General features: G+C 34.6%; 1 protein-coding gene across 3 annotated transcripts in view; it reads left to right on the top strand.

The window, feature by feature from the left end:
- The window catches only part of LOC137642768 (putative neutral sphingomyelinase), a 43,232-nt gene extending 30,459 nt beyond the window's left edge, over positions 1-12,773 (top strand). For all 3 annotated transcript variants that reach the window (XM_068375614.1, XM_068375615.1, XM_068375613.1), the window contains 3 exons: positions 5,088-5,216; positions 8,255-8,366; positions 8,824-12,773. In XM_068375614.1, the coding sequence (XP_068231715.1) occupies positions 5,088-5,216; positions 8,255-8,366; positions 8,824-9,224 (642 nt within the window). In that variant the 3' untranslated portion in view covers positions 9,225-12,773. The remainder of the gene's footprint in view (positions 1-5,087; positions 5,217-8,254; positions 8,367-8,823) is intronic.
- Positions 12,774-16,114: the final 3,341 nt, after the last annotated feature.

Raw genomic sequence — 16,114 nt, 5'->3', positions numbered from 1 at the left:
TGATTATATTGATTATTCAGTACAGTATGTTGATTTGGTTATTACTAATGTTTTACCTTAATTTTTCTTAGGACTTCCAAATGAAATGTTTTTCTTTATGACGCCGCCTGAAACGACGGCGTCATAAAGTACGCTCAGTAAACAAACTAAGGAATTTAACGTGCATGATGAAAGTGATAAATAATGATATTACAGTAAAAGCTTTTATAAAATATGTTATTACAAATATTATTTACCGTATCTATATAAAATCATACATACGTAGCAAAGCAGGAAAACAATCTACGAGAGAGAGAGAGAGAGAGAGAGAGAGAGAGAGAGAGAGAGAGAGAGAGAGAGAGAGAGTTGTTTTACATACGTAAATGTAAATTTTAAACAAAAAAAAAAATAGCCCCATTTCATATAAAATAGATTACAAATATTTTACTTTATCATATTACAGTAGTCTGTATAATACTGTAAAGTTCAGTACAGTATGTTGTTGTTATAGTCGTGCCGATGAAATTCTCACGAAACAAAAACACGCCATTTGATTACAACAGCTGATTCATTCTCTCTCTCTCTCTCTCTCTCTCTCTCTCTCTCTCTCTCTCTCTCTCTCTCTCTCTCTCTCTCTCTCTCTCTCTCTCTCTCTCTCTCGTGTTATACAATACTTACATTTAGATGAAGAAACTAAAATTAGTTTTCTTAGTGTCAATTAAATACGAAACGAAAAAATTAGGCCGAGTCTACATCCATTTCAATCATAGCTAAAAATACGGCATCCGATTTCATCAGCAAACCACTATTTTTTGGGAAATATCATTTTATTCTAGAAAATTGCCACTGTAAATAGTTAATTGCACATTAAGAAAGCGTGTACTTTTGTTTTTAAATTTCGGGTGTGTTTTAAAAATCGAGTATTGTTGACTTCTTTTTGTTTTACTTTTGGCTGTGATTAGATCAGCTGTCATCTAGCTGCCGCTCTTGAGTGTGTACGAATACACTAACAAAGTATCGTTTATACCATTTCTTAACTTATTCAAACCGTCTACAGTATACAGTTGATATTACATAAGCACCAATGTGTTATAACCTATCAAATTTTTTTTTTATTACATTTAAACCCCCCTCCATCTCTCTCTCTCTCTCTACCTCTCTCTCTACCTATCTCTCTCTCTCTCTACCTATCTCTCTCTCTCTCTCTACCTCTCTCTCTCTCTCTACCTATCTCTCTCTCTACCTCTCTCTCTCTCTACCTCTCTCTACCTATCTCTCTCTCTACCTATCTCTCTCTCTACCTCTCTCTCTCTCTACCTCTCTCTACCTATCTCTCTCTCTACCTCTCTCTCTCTCTACCTATCTCTCTCTCTACCTCTCTCTCTCTCTACCTCTCTCTCTCTCTACCTCTCTCTCTCTCTCTCTCTGTGGGCTACTTTTCACTACCTCCCATTCCTTACCTCTCTCTATCTCTCTAACAAATGATATCTTTGTTGCTCCTCAAAGTTTCATTTATATTGAAAATCAGTCATGATTCAATTTTCCTTACTTTCTCCAATCTCGCACCATCGGTCACATCGCGGTATTTTCGATATTTCCGGAAAATCCGCGATATATGTATATACATGGGTTATGAAAAAAATCCGCGATGGTCGAACCGCGAAGTAGCGAGGGTTCACTGTAGTACTGAATATTATCATCTCATGTTTTTCTCTCAAAGCCTGGTTTATATTATTTGTATGCATTGTTTATGCGGATTATGTTAAATTAAAATGATTCAACACTGTACTCTATCATCTAAAGTCCCCTGCCATAACTTCTTATTGTATGTCTCTTATAATTTCAGAATTAATACCCGGTAACAGTTTCTTTCTTCCATTACGTAATATGAAAAAATAAAGAAGTGGAAAAGTGAAAAAGACATTAATTTGAAGTACAGGTATTATTTTCATGAACAGAAAATTTGTCAAAATCTTACACCTACACTATTGAAACTATCTTTATTCTTAAGTGGAATATACTATTTTTCTTGTTTACTTTTAAGCAATACAGAAGCTTTAAGAAAATTATTTTATTTCCCACATGACCTACAACTCTGAATATTACTGTATAGTTATAGGTTCTTATTAGTTATGCAAAGGTTTTTGTAAACTTGAAGAATGATAAATAATTGCCTGAAGTAAGTCTCACCAAAAGTCTTACATTGCAGTTTCTCCATTTTTTTTTTTAAGTAATGATGAGGCAGAACAACTGTGTAAATTATCTTTTACCCATTCATCAACAGATATGCCACCAAATGCCTTCATCCAGTCTTGTTTTTTTTCTAATTCACATCCAGATTGCTAACCCCATAAAGTTATCTTAAGTACAACTGTTATTGATGAAAGTAATAATAATTCAGACCTGATGGACAAGAAAAAAAAAAAAGAATAGGTCTCAAATCTAAATGAAAAGATAGATGGTTTAAAATTATTGGAAACTAGATGTACAGTCTATTGTAGGCTCTCGAGCCTTTAGATATGCGTACCCGAGACCTTACAATGAGCTCCCACTAAACATTCGAAAGACTGAAGATATTAGGGCTTTCAAGAAGAAACTGAAAACTTTCTCGTTTTCCAAGTGCTTCGATAGTGTGGCTTTGACAATAAACGAGCAATATGTGGTTTGAAATGTTGAATGCTTTCGAACAAACGATAAAATGACTGAGGAGGTCCTGTTGAGAGTAAGGTTCCCGTGTTGTATAGGACCAAAAAAGCAAGCCGTAAAGTAAAGTAAGTATTGTATTTCTTAAAAGATGATTCAAGTTGAAAGATCTTAGGCATCAAATAAAGCATAAACAATTAATTGTTATTTTTTGGACTACACTGTACCTTAAGATAATCCAAAAAATAACAATAAAAGGAAACAGTCATCTATCCTTGCAATTCAAGGATTATGATTATTATGATTATTATTATTATTACTTGCTAAGCTACAACCCTAGTTGGAGAAGCAGGATGCTATAAGCCCAGGGGCTCCAACAGGGAAAATAGCCCAGTAAGAAAAGGAAACAAGAAAAATTAAAATATTTTAAGAGCACTAATAACATTAAAATAAATATCTCCTATATAAACTATAAAAACTTTAACAAAACAAGAGGAAGAGAAATTGAATAGAATAGTGTGCCTGAGTGTACTCTGAAGCAAGAGAACTCTAATCCAAGCCAGTGGAAGACCTTGGTACAGAAGCTATGACACTACATTTTCTATTCCCATGGAAAAGGGGAATAGGGTGACTTGGCTCATGTTATTAGACTACTTGAGAGAAGGGAAAATTCCCTCAAATTTGCTCAAATAGATTGCATAAAATATAGATAAGAGGGCCACATTTTGTAATAAAGATAAGAAATCATTGACAAAATAAAGTGCCCTAGATTCATTTTGTCAATAAAGAAAGAAACAGATACCTATACGGCACCTTGTAGTAACGGGGGATGTTGAGGAAGGAGAAGAATAATTGGTAAGGGACCTCTGATAGTGGTTTTAACACGCCCCCGTTATTATACCGACACCCTATAAGGGTGAGCGAGCTGGGTATATACCTGGCATTCCATGCAACTTTTTTCTCTCGTATATTTAGCAGTATTTATACCTTGGAAATGGTGCTATAAGGAGCATTTCACGGAGCGACACAGGTCCCTCGCCCAGAAATAGATTTTTCCTTCCTCAAAATCCCTTTATTAAATTTCACACAGCGAAAGATGTATGGGTGTAAGAAGAGAAGATTTAGTATTGTTCCGCTGTGGGAAGATTAACATCAAATCCTTAAATGTTTATGCGTTGATGAGGGCAATGGTCTTTCTTTAGATGAAAGTGTCATAAGGGGAATGAATACATTACTTCTACTAGACAAATTCACCTACTGAGCAATGGTCAATTCTTAGCTAACTTAATTAACTGTATATAAAATCTAACCCCATTGCAAACCTTTGAGGGATACAAATGTGGTGACAGAAGTGGGTTTTATTTAATATTGTCAAGTTTTTAAAGGAGAGGAAGTTACATTATGTGACAAGTACGTTGAATTTTTCAATATAGGTACAGTAGTACCTTGGGTTACAAGTTTAATTTGTTCCGGGAGCAAGTTCGCAACTAAAAACTCGTATCCTATAAAAAATTTTACATAAGAAGTAAAAAAAATTTTATCGATGCGCTCCCAATGTCCATGAATACTCATATACAGTAGTTTTAAAAATATTGTAATGGTAGTTATTGTACAAATTATAGCCCCTATCATCAGAAATTAATAAATAATTAGCGATGAAAATTAAATATAATCGACAAATTAACTCTCGGTTTATCTTTGAGGAGAGTTGTGGCTGGCGTGAGGGAAACGAGAGGAGGAGGAAGAGAGAGGCAGTTACTGCTTGGAAGGAGAATCTCCCTCCATTAGAACTGGTAAAATATAAACTTATCAAGAGAGTTCTCTCTTGAATGAAATTCACTACCACTAGCTGAATAACTTAGTTAACGCATTTTGGAAACTTGGTCGTCATTTTTTTTACACACTTACATTCAATTTTCATGAGAAACCTATCTAAAACAAGATAATTTTATCTTTTCTTTAAAATTGCAGGGAAATGAGGCGATGCATTGTCCTGTAAATAGATTCGCTACTCGCCCTGATCACAGCATGGACGCTGCATGGGTGGTATATGAATACCACGTAACTACTTTCTGAGCATTGCATGATAGTCTCGTTTGTACTTGTCCACGAAAAATGCCCACATGGTGCAAAATATTTGCAATATGCATAACCCAATTCAAATTTTTTTTGCTTGTATTCAAAGTTATTGGTAACCCGAGTTACTATTGTACAGGCATTGGAGAAAAGCTGACTAATGATGGTTCTCATACACAACTGTATGGCCATTTCTAAATGGAACCTGCATCTTAGTATTTGTAGAATTTCAAAGGGTGTTTTCTTAAAGCAACCTCATTATAAATTAGATTATATCCATACCTCTATCCATTAGTATTGTTTAGTTGGAATGAATTGATGTATTTAATAATTTTCAAATCTCTTGAAAAGATTCTTCTTATTATAAAGTGTTTTTTTTCATTTTCCAGCCACATGGATCAAATGGAGAAACTTGTGAAACCCCAAGCAATAGCTATACAGATGTGAAAGTTCTAATAGAGAACCCCAGTGGTAACAGAATAGACTACATATTCTACCAAACTGCACCTGGCCATAAGGTATGTATTTTGGATGGATATAAACATTGCCTATAGTGTATTCATATTTTCTCTTTATATTCATTGCAACCCCATAAACCATAAGCAGAGATATATCTATTTCCAGTGTTCCTTGGCTCAAGAGTCCAGTCTTATGTCTGTAAGACAGAAGATAGTAGTCTCTCCATACATTCTGTCCAGAAAATACTTCCAGCTCGACATTGGCCAGTCTTCTTAGCCACCTTTCCTTGTTGGAGAAACTAGTTGGCCTCCAGAGATTCCCTGTTCTCTCTTGTTCCTGTGGGACAGGAGATTTGGTCTGATCTTTCCTGGTGGCTAGACGAAGGAAACTTCATTAAGGGAGTCCCTTGATTCACTGGCTCTAGACATGCAGCCATTCAGATACATCAAAGGAGGGACATCAGGCTTTTATCTGGGCGGCCTGGTTGCGTCAGGTGCGTGGTCAGCAGAGGTAGATTTGTATCAACAGTTATGAGATACAATCATTCCAAGAATGTTTGAGGAAGCACTTGGAAGTGTTGATGAGCAACATCATCACTGTTGTAGCTTACGTTAACAAGCAAAGAGGCACACTTCCTCTTTGCAAATCAACTTGTGGTGAGCCACACTAGAGATATCAGTCAGTTTTAGCTAGGGAAGTCTATGCCTTTCCCTTAATTAATCTGATTTGCAGGCTGATTAACAACAATCGAGTGTTGATCTTGTCAGGTCTCAGGTGAACCTTGTTGCTCCCAGGTGGCCACTAGCTGAGCGATATCCCGATCTCTAAGCTTTTTTAGTGTAGATTACAGACTTAAGCTTCTCTGAGTCTCAACTATGGAAGACTATTACTTGGCCTTGAGCCTTGTTTTCCGACTGAAGAGGACAACCTCTCCGCCTCATGGGAGTCGTTTATGCATGTGAAGAGCTTCGAACAGTCTCCCCACCTTTGGACCTAAGGCACCTGGATGGGGATATGACTCGTGTTATTGAGTCTCTTACTAGTGCCCTATATAAGCCTTTGACACGGTCATCAGACAGAGTTCTAACTTTTACTCTTTATTAGCAGTAGCTTTATTTATCCCAGTAGATTGGAAAAATGTCTCTTAGTTTGGTGCCTCCATTCCCCCTCCCTATGAAGCAAGGACTCTGCCGTGCTATTTGAAGAGGACTCGGCATCCCAGCCTTGAGTTTCAGTGAATTCCTTTAACACTGGTAGAGCGAAGAAAGAGGCGTGGAAAAAAAATCTCCTAGCTTTATGAGACAATCATAGAGCATACACTTCAGATATTGAGAGGGTCGAGGTATCAGCTCAAGCTAGAGCTCAATAAGTCAGGATTATTATTCTCACTTAGACTGAATAATCTTGCAATCGAACAAGTGATGGAAGAGTTTGGGAGTGCCAAACAATCTTCCATTCTAGGGATTATACCCACAAGTCCTTCAACACTTTGGTTCTTGGCCCAGTGTTGGCAGCTCTAGTAGTTGTGTAGCCACGCTAGCACCCATACGTGACAATAAACATCTTGCTGTATATAGTAAAATGTTCGAAGTAAGGCTGAAGGAAAGGGAGAATGACTGGCTTTTCTGCTTCTTTCCTTCCTCTCACTTGGGGATGCATCATTCTTACTGTTACTCACTACATTTCTGAACACCATTCTTATTAAACTGGATCTATAAGAAGTAGTTCTCCCCCATCTTCCCTTTATGAGAGGAGAGATGTTGAAATAAATACCAACCTATTGGGCATCTTGTGCCATGTATTTCATTCCAGACTGCGTTTTTCCTTTATGGAAGAAAAATTTCTTCGTCGAAAGAGTACTGTACTAGGTATATAGCCAAGTACTGTACTGACCATCAGCCTACTCATCCCTATGATGGGCTGATAGAAGGTTGTTGGAGTAAATTTTCCTCACTCTTATATGGGACCAGGGAGACTGGCATATTCCAGAGAAGTAAAAGAACCTACTAGTTTGGTTCAAGGTTGACTTCCTAGCCACTAGAGGGTGACTGACCAACCAATAAGTGTGTCTCCTCATTTTAAGGGCTGAAAGGTTTGTATCTTTCATATATAAATTATAAAGAGAGACTTAGGTCAGCTTGTTCAACATAAATATATTCACTGCAAGTTTGAACTTTTGAAGTTCCACCGATTCAACTGCCCGATTAGGAAGATGATCCTAAAACTTGGTCATGGCTAGAATAAAACATCTAGATACTGTTAAGTATTGAGCCTTTTGATGGAGAAGGCATGACTATTACAATTAACTGCATACCTAGTATTATGAGTAGGATGGTACTGTCTGGGAAGATCTGAATACAAGGGTCAGTCAGAGTTATGAAAAATCTTATGCAACATGCATAAAGAACTATTGAATGTCAGTGCCAGAGATTAATATCTAGATCTGAAGCAAGAAATTTAACGGTACGAGTTCTTGTATAACAAATTTAGATGAGATTCAGTAGCTGAAGACCAGACAGGAGAAGAATACTTGAAACAAGGCAGAATGAAAGAATTCAAAAACTTCTTCAAATAAATTAATAATTGAAAATCTTAAGACTTTCTCAATATGCTAATTTATTGTGCGGTTGAAGAGGAAACAGGCTAAATGTGTTTCTCAGAAGTAAATTTGCTATCATGAATCACTCATAAAATTTTAAGAGATTTGTATATGTCTAGAAACATTATCAGCGCTGAATTTTGGATATTAAGGAGCCACTATTGTTTGTATTTTTCTTAGCTATACAAATCTGAGTCCCTCAAAGTTAAAATTTCGCAACTAAACCAACCCTCTCAGTCCTGAGCCGAAGTTCAAAAGTGAAGAATCTTTGACAAGAAAGTAACCCCTACTTGCCCGCGATCATCACCTATCGCTAACTAGCTAGCCACCAATTTCAACTTTCGTTCGAGCTCAGCTAAAGATAATTCACTTATAAAAGATGCAGGTTTATATAGCTAAGAAGAATATATATTACTTTTATAATTTTCATTTCAAGAAACTATGCTGTAAAGTATTGAATTTTCAACATTATATACTGTATTTCTCTCCCTGTCTTAGGTTAAAACTAAATTATGTGATCAGCCGTGGCCACAGAGAGTACCATCGCAAGAATTCAGTTTCTCGGATCATGAAGCTGTTCGAGCAGTTCTTACCATAACCCCTGTTAAAGGTAAGTTTTCTTTATTGAGAGTTTCAGAAACCTTCAAAGTTAAGTAACATTTTGTTTATGTACTCTAAGAATCTATAGCATGTATTCAGATTCATTTGAAACCTTTGTATGTGATCATTATGTACCTTTCAAAAGTACCTTAATAGAATTAATCAAAAGAAATGTAGATTTTCTTAGATTCAACTGTAGAAGATTGGTGTTTTACCTTCAGAAAGAAAATATTTTTACTGTATTCACTATGCTTAAATATATTCTAGATAAGCTTTTACACATGTTTCAGGATTTACAACAATGTGCTAAAAGCTTCAATACTTGTGGAAGTTATCGATGACTCGGTACAAAAACATTTACTGTGTTATTAAGTATAGAGAAATTCGGTAACTGTTTTTAATATGTTGAGATGTATTTAGTTTAGGTTGCATGCACAGAAATGCTGTTATTGCCTTTCTCTTATCAGATGGCGAAACTGATGAAACCCCCTTGGATGCCAAGTATGAAACAGAATCCCTTCTTAACAGCTCGGCAGCATTTGAGGAAGGTCTTAAGAAGGTCACATCCAATCGTAAGTTCTACTTGACCCTTTGCATCCTTGTTGCTCTCATGCTAATTATAAATATTGTTGTACAGGCTTCGTGCGAGCTGGCAATTGGAGTGCCCTTTTTCTTAGACTTGATGCTTGTCTTGTTGTCTTTCCTTCTCATGTACGTAATATACATGGGATTCACGTTCTACCACCTCGAATTTAACGAGGTGCTACGTGCAAAGCAAGGCATCGAGTGTGACCTTGAGAGGTTGCGCATTAGGAACGCTCAGATCTTCGAGGAGGAGAGAAAGAGAGGGCTCACAGGTATCAAGTGACTCGCAGCAGGAAAGCAAGAGACCAAAAAGGCTGTTTAAACAAGAAAACAAGCTCAAATTACTTTACATCACGTAAATCTTTCCTACGTATTTTTGTTTACATGTTGTAAGTGTTGCTTGTGATTAAAATCTGAGTTCCCTAGTACAAGGTAGTAATGACAATATTGAAATGTACATGTCAAAGCTGTTATTGTGTGTCCTGTAATATTTAAAGTTTATATTATCACAGTAATGTCTCAATATTTATTACATTTTGATTTATCCTACACTTATTGCTGGTCAAAAGTTAGTGTTTAACGATACTGCACTTCACAATTTTGTAATGTGGATTATACAAAATATTCCCACTTTTTATCATCTTAGCAGTTTAGGAACTATTTGTGTCGTAACAATAACCACCTTTTCTTAACGATTAGGGAAAAAATTCATATTTTTCAAAGAGCAGTTTTATTTTGAAATAATTACCTAGAATATCTAAGAGAGTACTTATTGCCCACAAAGTAGATTGCACTGGTTAAAAAGATTTTACACAAATGATGTAAATGAAACAGAGCTACTCTGCTTTAAATATTTCAGCTACGTACGTGCTCCACAGCAGTGATACTTCACGGTAGCGTTACGCTTGAGCTCTGTAAATCTGCAGACCAATGCAAGCTAATGACTTCCTTAGCTCTTTTCTATATGTATATATTAGATCTATTTTTGTAATCTTTGTAGTGTTAATAGCTCAGTTGATATCCCTTTTACATCAGTAGTACGTAGTTCTATAATGTGTGACTGGATATGCAAAATATCATACTAGTCTGTTTGGGAAATCATATTGAGTGGAATGAATATTTTCAGTAACATGCACCAATGTCAAAGTATGTACTTTGGATAAGTTATGAAACTGTTTGTTGTTGTATTTGTTGTATAAATGTTATGTAAAGTATGTTTGATATGGCTCATTTATAAGATTGCATGCCATATATCCTTCTAATTGATGTCTGGCTGTTTTGTGTGACTTTTAATGTAATGGTCCGCTGCTCCTGGCTTGGGCTCGTGAATGTCTCTGGCTGTGTAAAAGATGTTTACCTCTGTTGATAGAAATTCAGTAGTGTTATTAGTTACAATTTATCAAAATAATCTTTGCCTAGTAAAGATAATTTGATTCCTGGCAAGTGTGAACCAAATCTTATGGCAGTGTGAAAGGGAAAAAAAGTGTTGATAGTTCAGCACCTTAATCAGCAGAAACAAGGACTTTGTAAGTTCTTGGATTGTGTGTTTGATATTTGCAGTTTTTGAAAGATAATTGATTGTGCTAATGAATTAGCGTTGATTACATATACCTACGAGTAAACAACTTTATGCAGTACAGTACCATATTGATGAATGACACTAATGGTAATGTGGGAAAAATAATGTTGAAGAATGCAGATCCTTCGTTATTGTAATGTATTAAATTATAGGAAACATACAATATTACTTGAGAAATAAAAGAATTGAATGTATGCTCACAGCATTAACCAAAGGGTAACAGTGCTAGATTACTAGTGCTGAATAGTATCATCAGGCATTCCTAAACATAATGTAAAAAATTATGAAAATAATTTATATGATGCATTTTCCTTGTTTTGTTTAAGTTATATCGTGGCTGAAATGATCTTTTAAGGAAGTATATTTCGCCAGAAGGTTATTCATATATGTGATGTCATTGGAAGTAGACAGAATTAAGTATAAACAGATGGTTTATCTGGTTATAAATTTATTTCTAGTTTTTATGGGACATCTTTTAACCCTTTTACCCCCACCATAAGGTTAAATTTCGAGCACATTTTGCTATATATTTTATTTTAAATTGCTCTAACAGACCTAATTTTTGTCCCAGAGAGGTCAGGTTGGTCTCATTCTTTTGGAAAATGCCTGAAGTTTCTCATGAAATTATCAAAACTTTGTAAAAACATGTCCTTTGGGGATGAAAGGGTTAAAGTTAAGTTTTTTTGGACAGGAATTTTTTTTTTTTCACTATTCACATGATGTAAACAAATGGTTTGATCTGTAAATTTGTGGATTTATTTCCACCTGAGACAAATTTTTGGGCATTTCTTTTATACAGTTATAGTGGTGTCTTATGCTGTTGTGCATTTGAACCTAGAAGCACAAAGCTATCCGGTATTGTGCACTGTACAGTATTGCATTCTATGTAGATGCGGTACGTAAGTGAAAATAAGCAAATGTATGCAGAGTTTCTTTATGGTATATTTCCCTGTACTTTTTTGATAATTTTAGGCTACAAGGTCTCTGAAGTCTAGAGGAAAGGTGTAATTTGTACTGTTAAAATCCGAAATTAATGTGACCAACTTTACTGTGTTCCTGTAACCCACTTAGAAAAAATCTTTTATTTGGATTATTTTTCAAAATTCTTTTCAATAGACAATAAAATTATTATTGGGAGTATTTATCAGATCCTTATGATAAGAGAATGAAATTCTTATTTGAAGTGTGCATGAAATGCCTATAAGGTACGGTACTGTTATTTGAATTTTTCGTTAAATTCTTAGTTTAAGGTCTATAGATTTATTATTTAAATAATCATCAAGTTCCTATGAATATTTATAGAGTTCCTTACTCAGTGATCATTTTTTTTTCATTTGCAAAACATTGAGCTTCTCTACTTTGACGCTGTATCATGGCTTGATTTCGTAATACATTTTTGAGAATATTACTTTATATTTGAGTTGATCTAGTGCAGTGGTTCCCAAATTGGGCGGAACTGCCCGGTGGAATGATATTGGGGGGTGGCGAGGCAAAATCTGTGGTTTGGGGAAACAAGATGGCATTAAGAGTATTTAAGCAATAAATAGCTCACTTTTTTCTTCTTTTTATTATAAGAAAATCCTTGTAAGTACTTTATCTATAACAAAATTTTCATTTGAATTATAAATGAATGCATAGCTCTGTTACGTAGTTCAAAGTGTATCAAGGGGGAAGGGGTGCAAGGGCTCCATTTGGAAGCCAGGAGAGTGCCAGATCAAAAAGGTTTGGGAACCACTGTTCTGGTGCGTTAGAATTTTTCTTGAGCTTGGGCATCATATTTACACTAAGCGGAATATCTTGAAAGAATATTTTCTCCGAATTCTAGTTATTTATGGAATATAACTTGTTGTCATCGAATTATTTAACATTCTCTTTGCATTGCCACAAATACAATCTTTACTAACTGGCCATAATCAAGATAACTTTTAAGGTTGGACAGGGTTATTACAGTATAAACTGCTCTTTCAGTAACAACATAAGCTGGTTCTGCTTATACTCATATATTTGCTTAATGCAGCTGTCATATTTACGACAAACTTTGATAGCATCAAGGAGGGTGTATGCTTCCATACACGCTCCTTTACTAATTGTCTTTTCCATATCTTTTCTCATCATGCCAAAATGATCTCAATCTCTGTCTTTCCTCCCAGCCTCGTGTGTCCAACATCTCTTTGCCAATTCCTCTTTTGTAATTGGATCATTCCACTGTAACTTACATTATTATTATTATTATTATTATTATTATTATTATTACTATTATTACTTGCTAAGCTACAACCCTAGTTGGAAATTTAGGATGCTATAAACCCAGGGGCTCCAACAGGGAAAATAGCCCAGTGAGGAAAGGAAACAAAGAAAAATAAAATATTTTAAGAGCAGTAACAATATTCAAATAAATATTTCCTATATAAACTATAAAAACAAGAGGAAGATAAACAAGATAGAATAGTGTGCCCAAGTGTACCCTCAAACTGACAATTATCGTACCTTGCCATTCTTGTTTATTTCTAAATGCTTACACTTAATCATCATCATACTTTTAACTTAAATATTTTTTTAAGAGAAGTGAAATATAAATTTTCATATACTGTAGTATGCCAAGATGAAAAACTCAAATAGTAAACTGTACTTAACTGCTTTGTTGACTGGAATTAACTGCTTTGTTGACTGGACTTAACTCCAAAAGTACTTAGCCCATATATCAGGTTAAGCTCCTAAGTTATAATATAAGAGTGTTAATAAAGGTTAATGTTATGTTGATGTTAGTGTTCTTAGACTATTTTATTTTTCCTTGTTTCCTTTCCTCACTGGGCTATTTTCCCTGTTGGAGCCCCTGGGCTTATAGCATTGTGCTTTTCCAACTAGGGTTGTAGCTTAGCAATTAATAATAAAAATAATAACAATAATAATAATAATAATGTACTTCACCGTCATCTCTTTTAAATAGGAAGCTTATGATATATTGTAATGGAGAAAGCCTAACGCCACTTACGGAAATGGAGTAGTGTATATCTTATTTACCGAATTTGGGCTTTATAATCTGGCACGAGTGTCAGGGAAGCTATTCGGCTTCCCGTGCGACAGCTGGAAATACTTGCGGTAGTCTGAGTAGGTGTTTTATCATTGCTCCCAATTATGCTACAGTATTTAAAGAAATTATTTTTCTGAAACGTACAAATAATTTTTTTTTCTTTGAAAATAATACAGTACTGTGATTCATCTTTTCAAATAAATATTACCAGAATTTCTGCCAATCAAAGTAAAAGCTTTCATAGACCTTGTTTTTTCTTGTATAACAGAGAAGTATTGTATCTTTCTTTATTATCCCTTTTACCACCAAGCTATGTTGAACTTTCAAGCGCATTTTGCTATATCTTTTTTTTAAATTGCTCTAACAGCCTTAATTTTTGTCATAGAGAGGTCAAGTTGGTCTCATTCTTTTGGAAAATGTCTGAAGTTTCTCATAAAGTTATCAAAAATATGCAAAAACATGTAAATAACAGTGTTTTGCAAGGACATACCGGTACGTCCATTAGGGGTGAAAGGGTTAATGAAGATACTGTAGCTCAAAATGTAACGAGTACGTAAGAATTATGGAAGTGACTGCTTCCTGGATCGTATTCAATAGCTTAATACAGCACAGTATTAGAACAAGTGAATAGTTTCCATCAAAACAATGTTGCAGTGACAATTGCAATCAAAGTCTTGAATTTATTTCTCTAGTAGATAATTTCATGAAACCACCAGTCATTCAAATAGTTTTATTATTTTCTTTCAGTTGGTCAACTATATGATAGCTTAGACTTTTAACTTACTTTACGTTCAGCCAGATTTATGACCGCTAAGACTTTTAGCTTACTTTACGTTCAGCCAGATTTATGACCGCTAAGACTTTTAGCTTACTGTACATTCAACAAGCTTTATGATTGCCAACACTTTTTGGCCAGCTTTATGATAGCTAAGGCTTTTAGCTTTTCTTACGTTAGCCAATCTTTACGACAGCTAAGACTTTTAGCTTAGTTTACATTTGGCCAGCTTTACTATAGCTAAGACTTTCATCTTAATGGTCTGGTTAAATTATTCTTTATGAATATTTATATACAGTAGAACTTATGTTTACTTTCGTCATGCAAAATACAGCTTAACAAATTGGGAAACAGGAACACATGGATTAGACTGTAAATATACTCTTTCCTCCATTCTTTGGATTACTTTCAATTAATGTAGGTAGCTTCTGTATGCCTATGGTGTTCTAGTATGTTTCCCTGATATTTTGGAAGACAGATTTCTGAAAATATTTGTGTAGCGTGGAAATAATTTTCCTTAATCATTATTGTAATCATATTTGCCTAATTGTTTCCTACAAATAGAAACTTTGTTTTTTTTTTTATATTAGACCAAAGTAGCATTATTTAAAGTTTTTTCTTTCGATTATTGATAATTATATTGTATCCCCTTATTTGGGTAGTGTATAATGATGAAATTTTGTGTTTGTATTGTGCAATATTCATATTCACCAAAGGATGAAGCAGTTTGCCAAAGGAGTACACATGAAAGGCAACATTCAGACCAAATATATATTCCTGACATATAATTTGATACTTCATTATTACAGGTCTAATTAATTGTGTCTTATGCAGTAAGAAATATGTATATCAGCTACTGGTATCAGAATTGAAAGCGTATACAGTATATGATAGAAGTGATATTTTTTTTCCTTTACTGGGACCATTGATATGTTTATTTTATATCTATGCAGTAAGTTCCTGCGTCATTTTAATGATTTTGTATTTGTAAATATATTTGTGTATGATGATACCTTTAATGATGTGGCTTTTGTCCCCCAAAAGGAATGGTGTAATTCCATAGATGTTAGGAATGTGATTTGGTGTACGCTTGTATTAAAAAAGGAGAATTTTCACAAGGAATAGCCAAGTAGGCTGTACAAGAATTCCTACAGAAATGGGGACCATTGATTTCTAAGAGGTTATTAAAAAATATTCAATTTCACTACTGTTACAAATTTGAAATTTGACTAAAGTGAATGTTTTCTCTATTGAATATTGTTCTACAGTTTTCCTACGAATAAGTATATTTCTTCTATAAATCTGTGATTGTTCAGAGGGACTGGGTAGCTTTGTATTTATATGGTAATATATAGGTACTGATGTAGTCTCATTATTTTTTGCTTGAATCTATTTATTAGCATGGTTTTGAAGACAACAAAAAAAAGTATTACCGGTATTCTAAATATTTTATTTAATGTTATACACTCTAGTGTAATTTTGAATTATTTTTGGGGGGGAGACGGCATCTTATCAGTTGAAAAATAATTTATGATGTCTTAAAAAACTGGCTAAGTCTGTCATATCCTGATGTTATTAAAACTGAAATATAGCTGGCATGTGTAGTTTTAGTATATCCTGCTTGCTGGTTTTGTTTTGAGAAACTATGCTGATTTTGTTTTTAGAAACTAAATGCAACAGTAGAAAGAGAAACTCAACTCAACAGTAGAAAGAGCTTAAAGCTATGCATATGTTTCTTTTATGTATTTCTCAACTGTTGCTCGAGTATAATTTTCTAGTTGCTTGCAA

This window comes from Palaemon carinicauda, chromosome 6 (genome assembly GCF_036898095.1).
Source record: "Palaemon carinicauda isolate YSFRI2023 chromosome 6, ASM3689809v2, whole genome shotgun sequence".
NCBI classification, from domain to species: Eukaryota; Metazoa; Arthropoda; class Malacostraca; order Decapoda; family Palaemonidae; genus Palaemon; species Palaemon carinicauda.
This window is presented reverse-complemented; position numbering and strand designations above follow the sequence as displayed.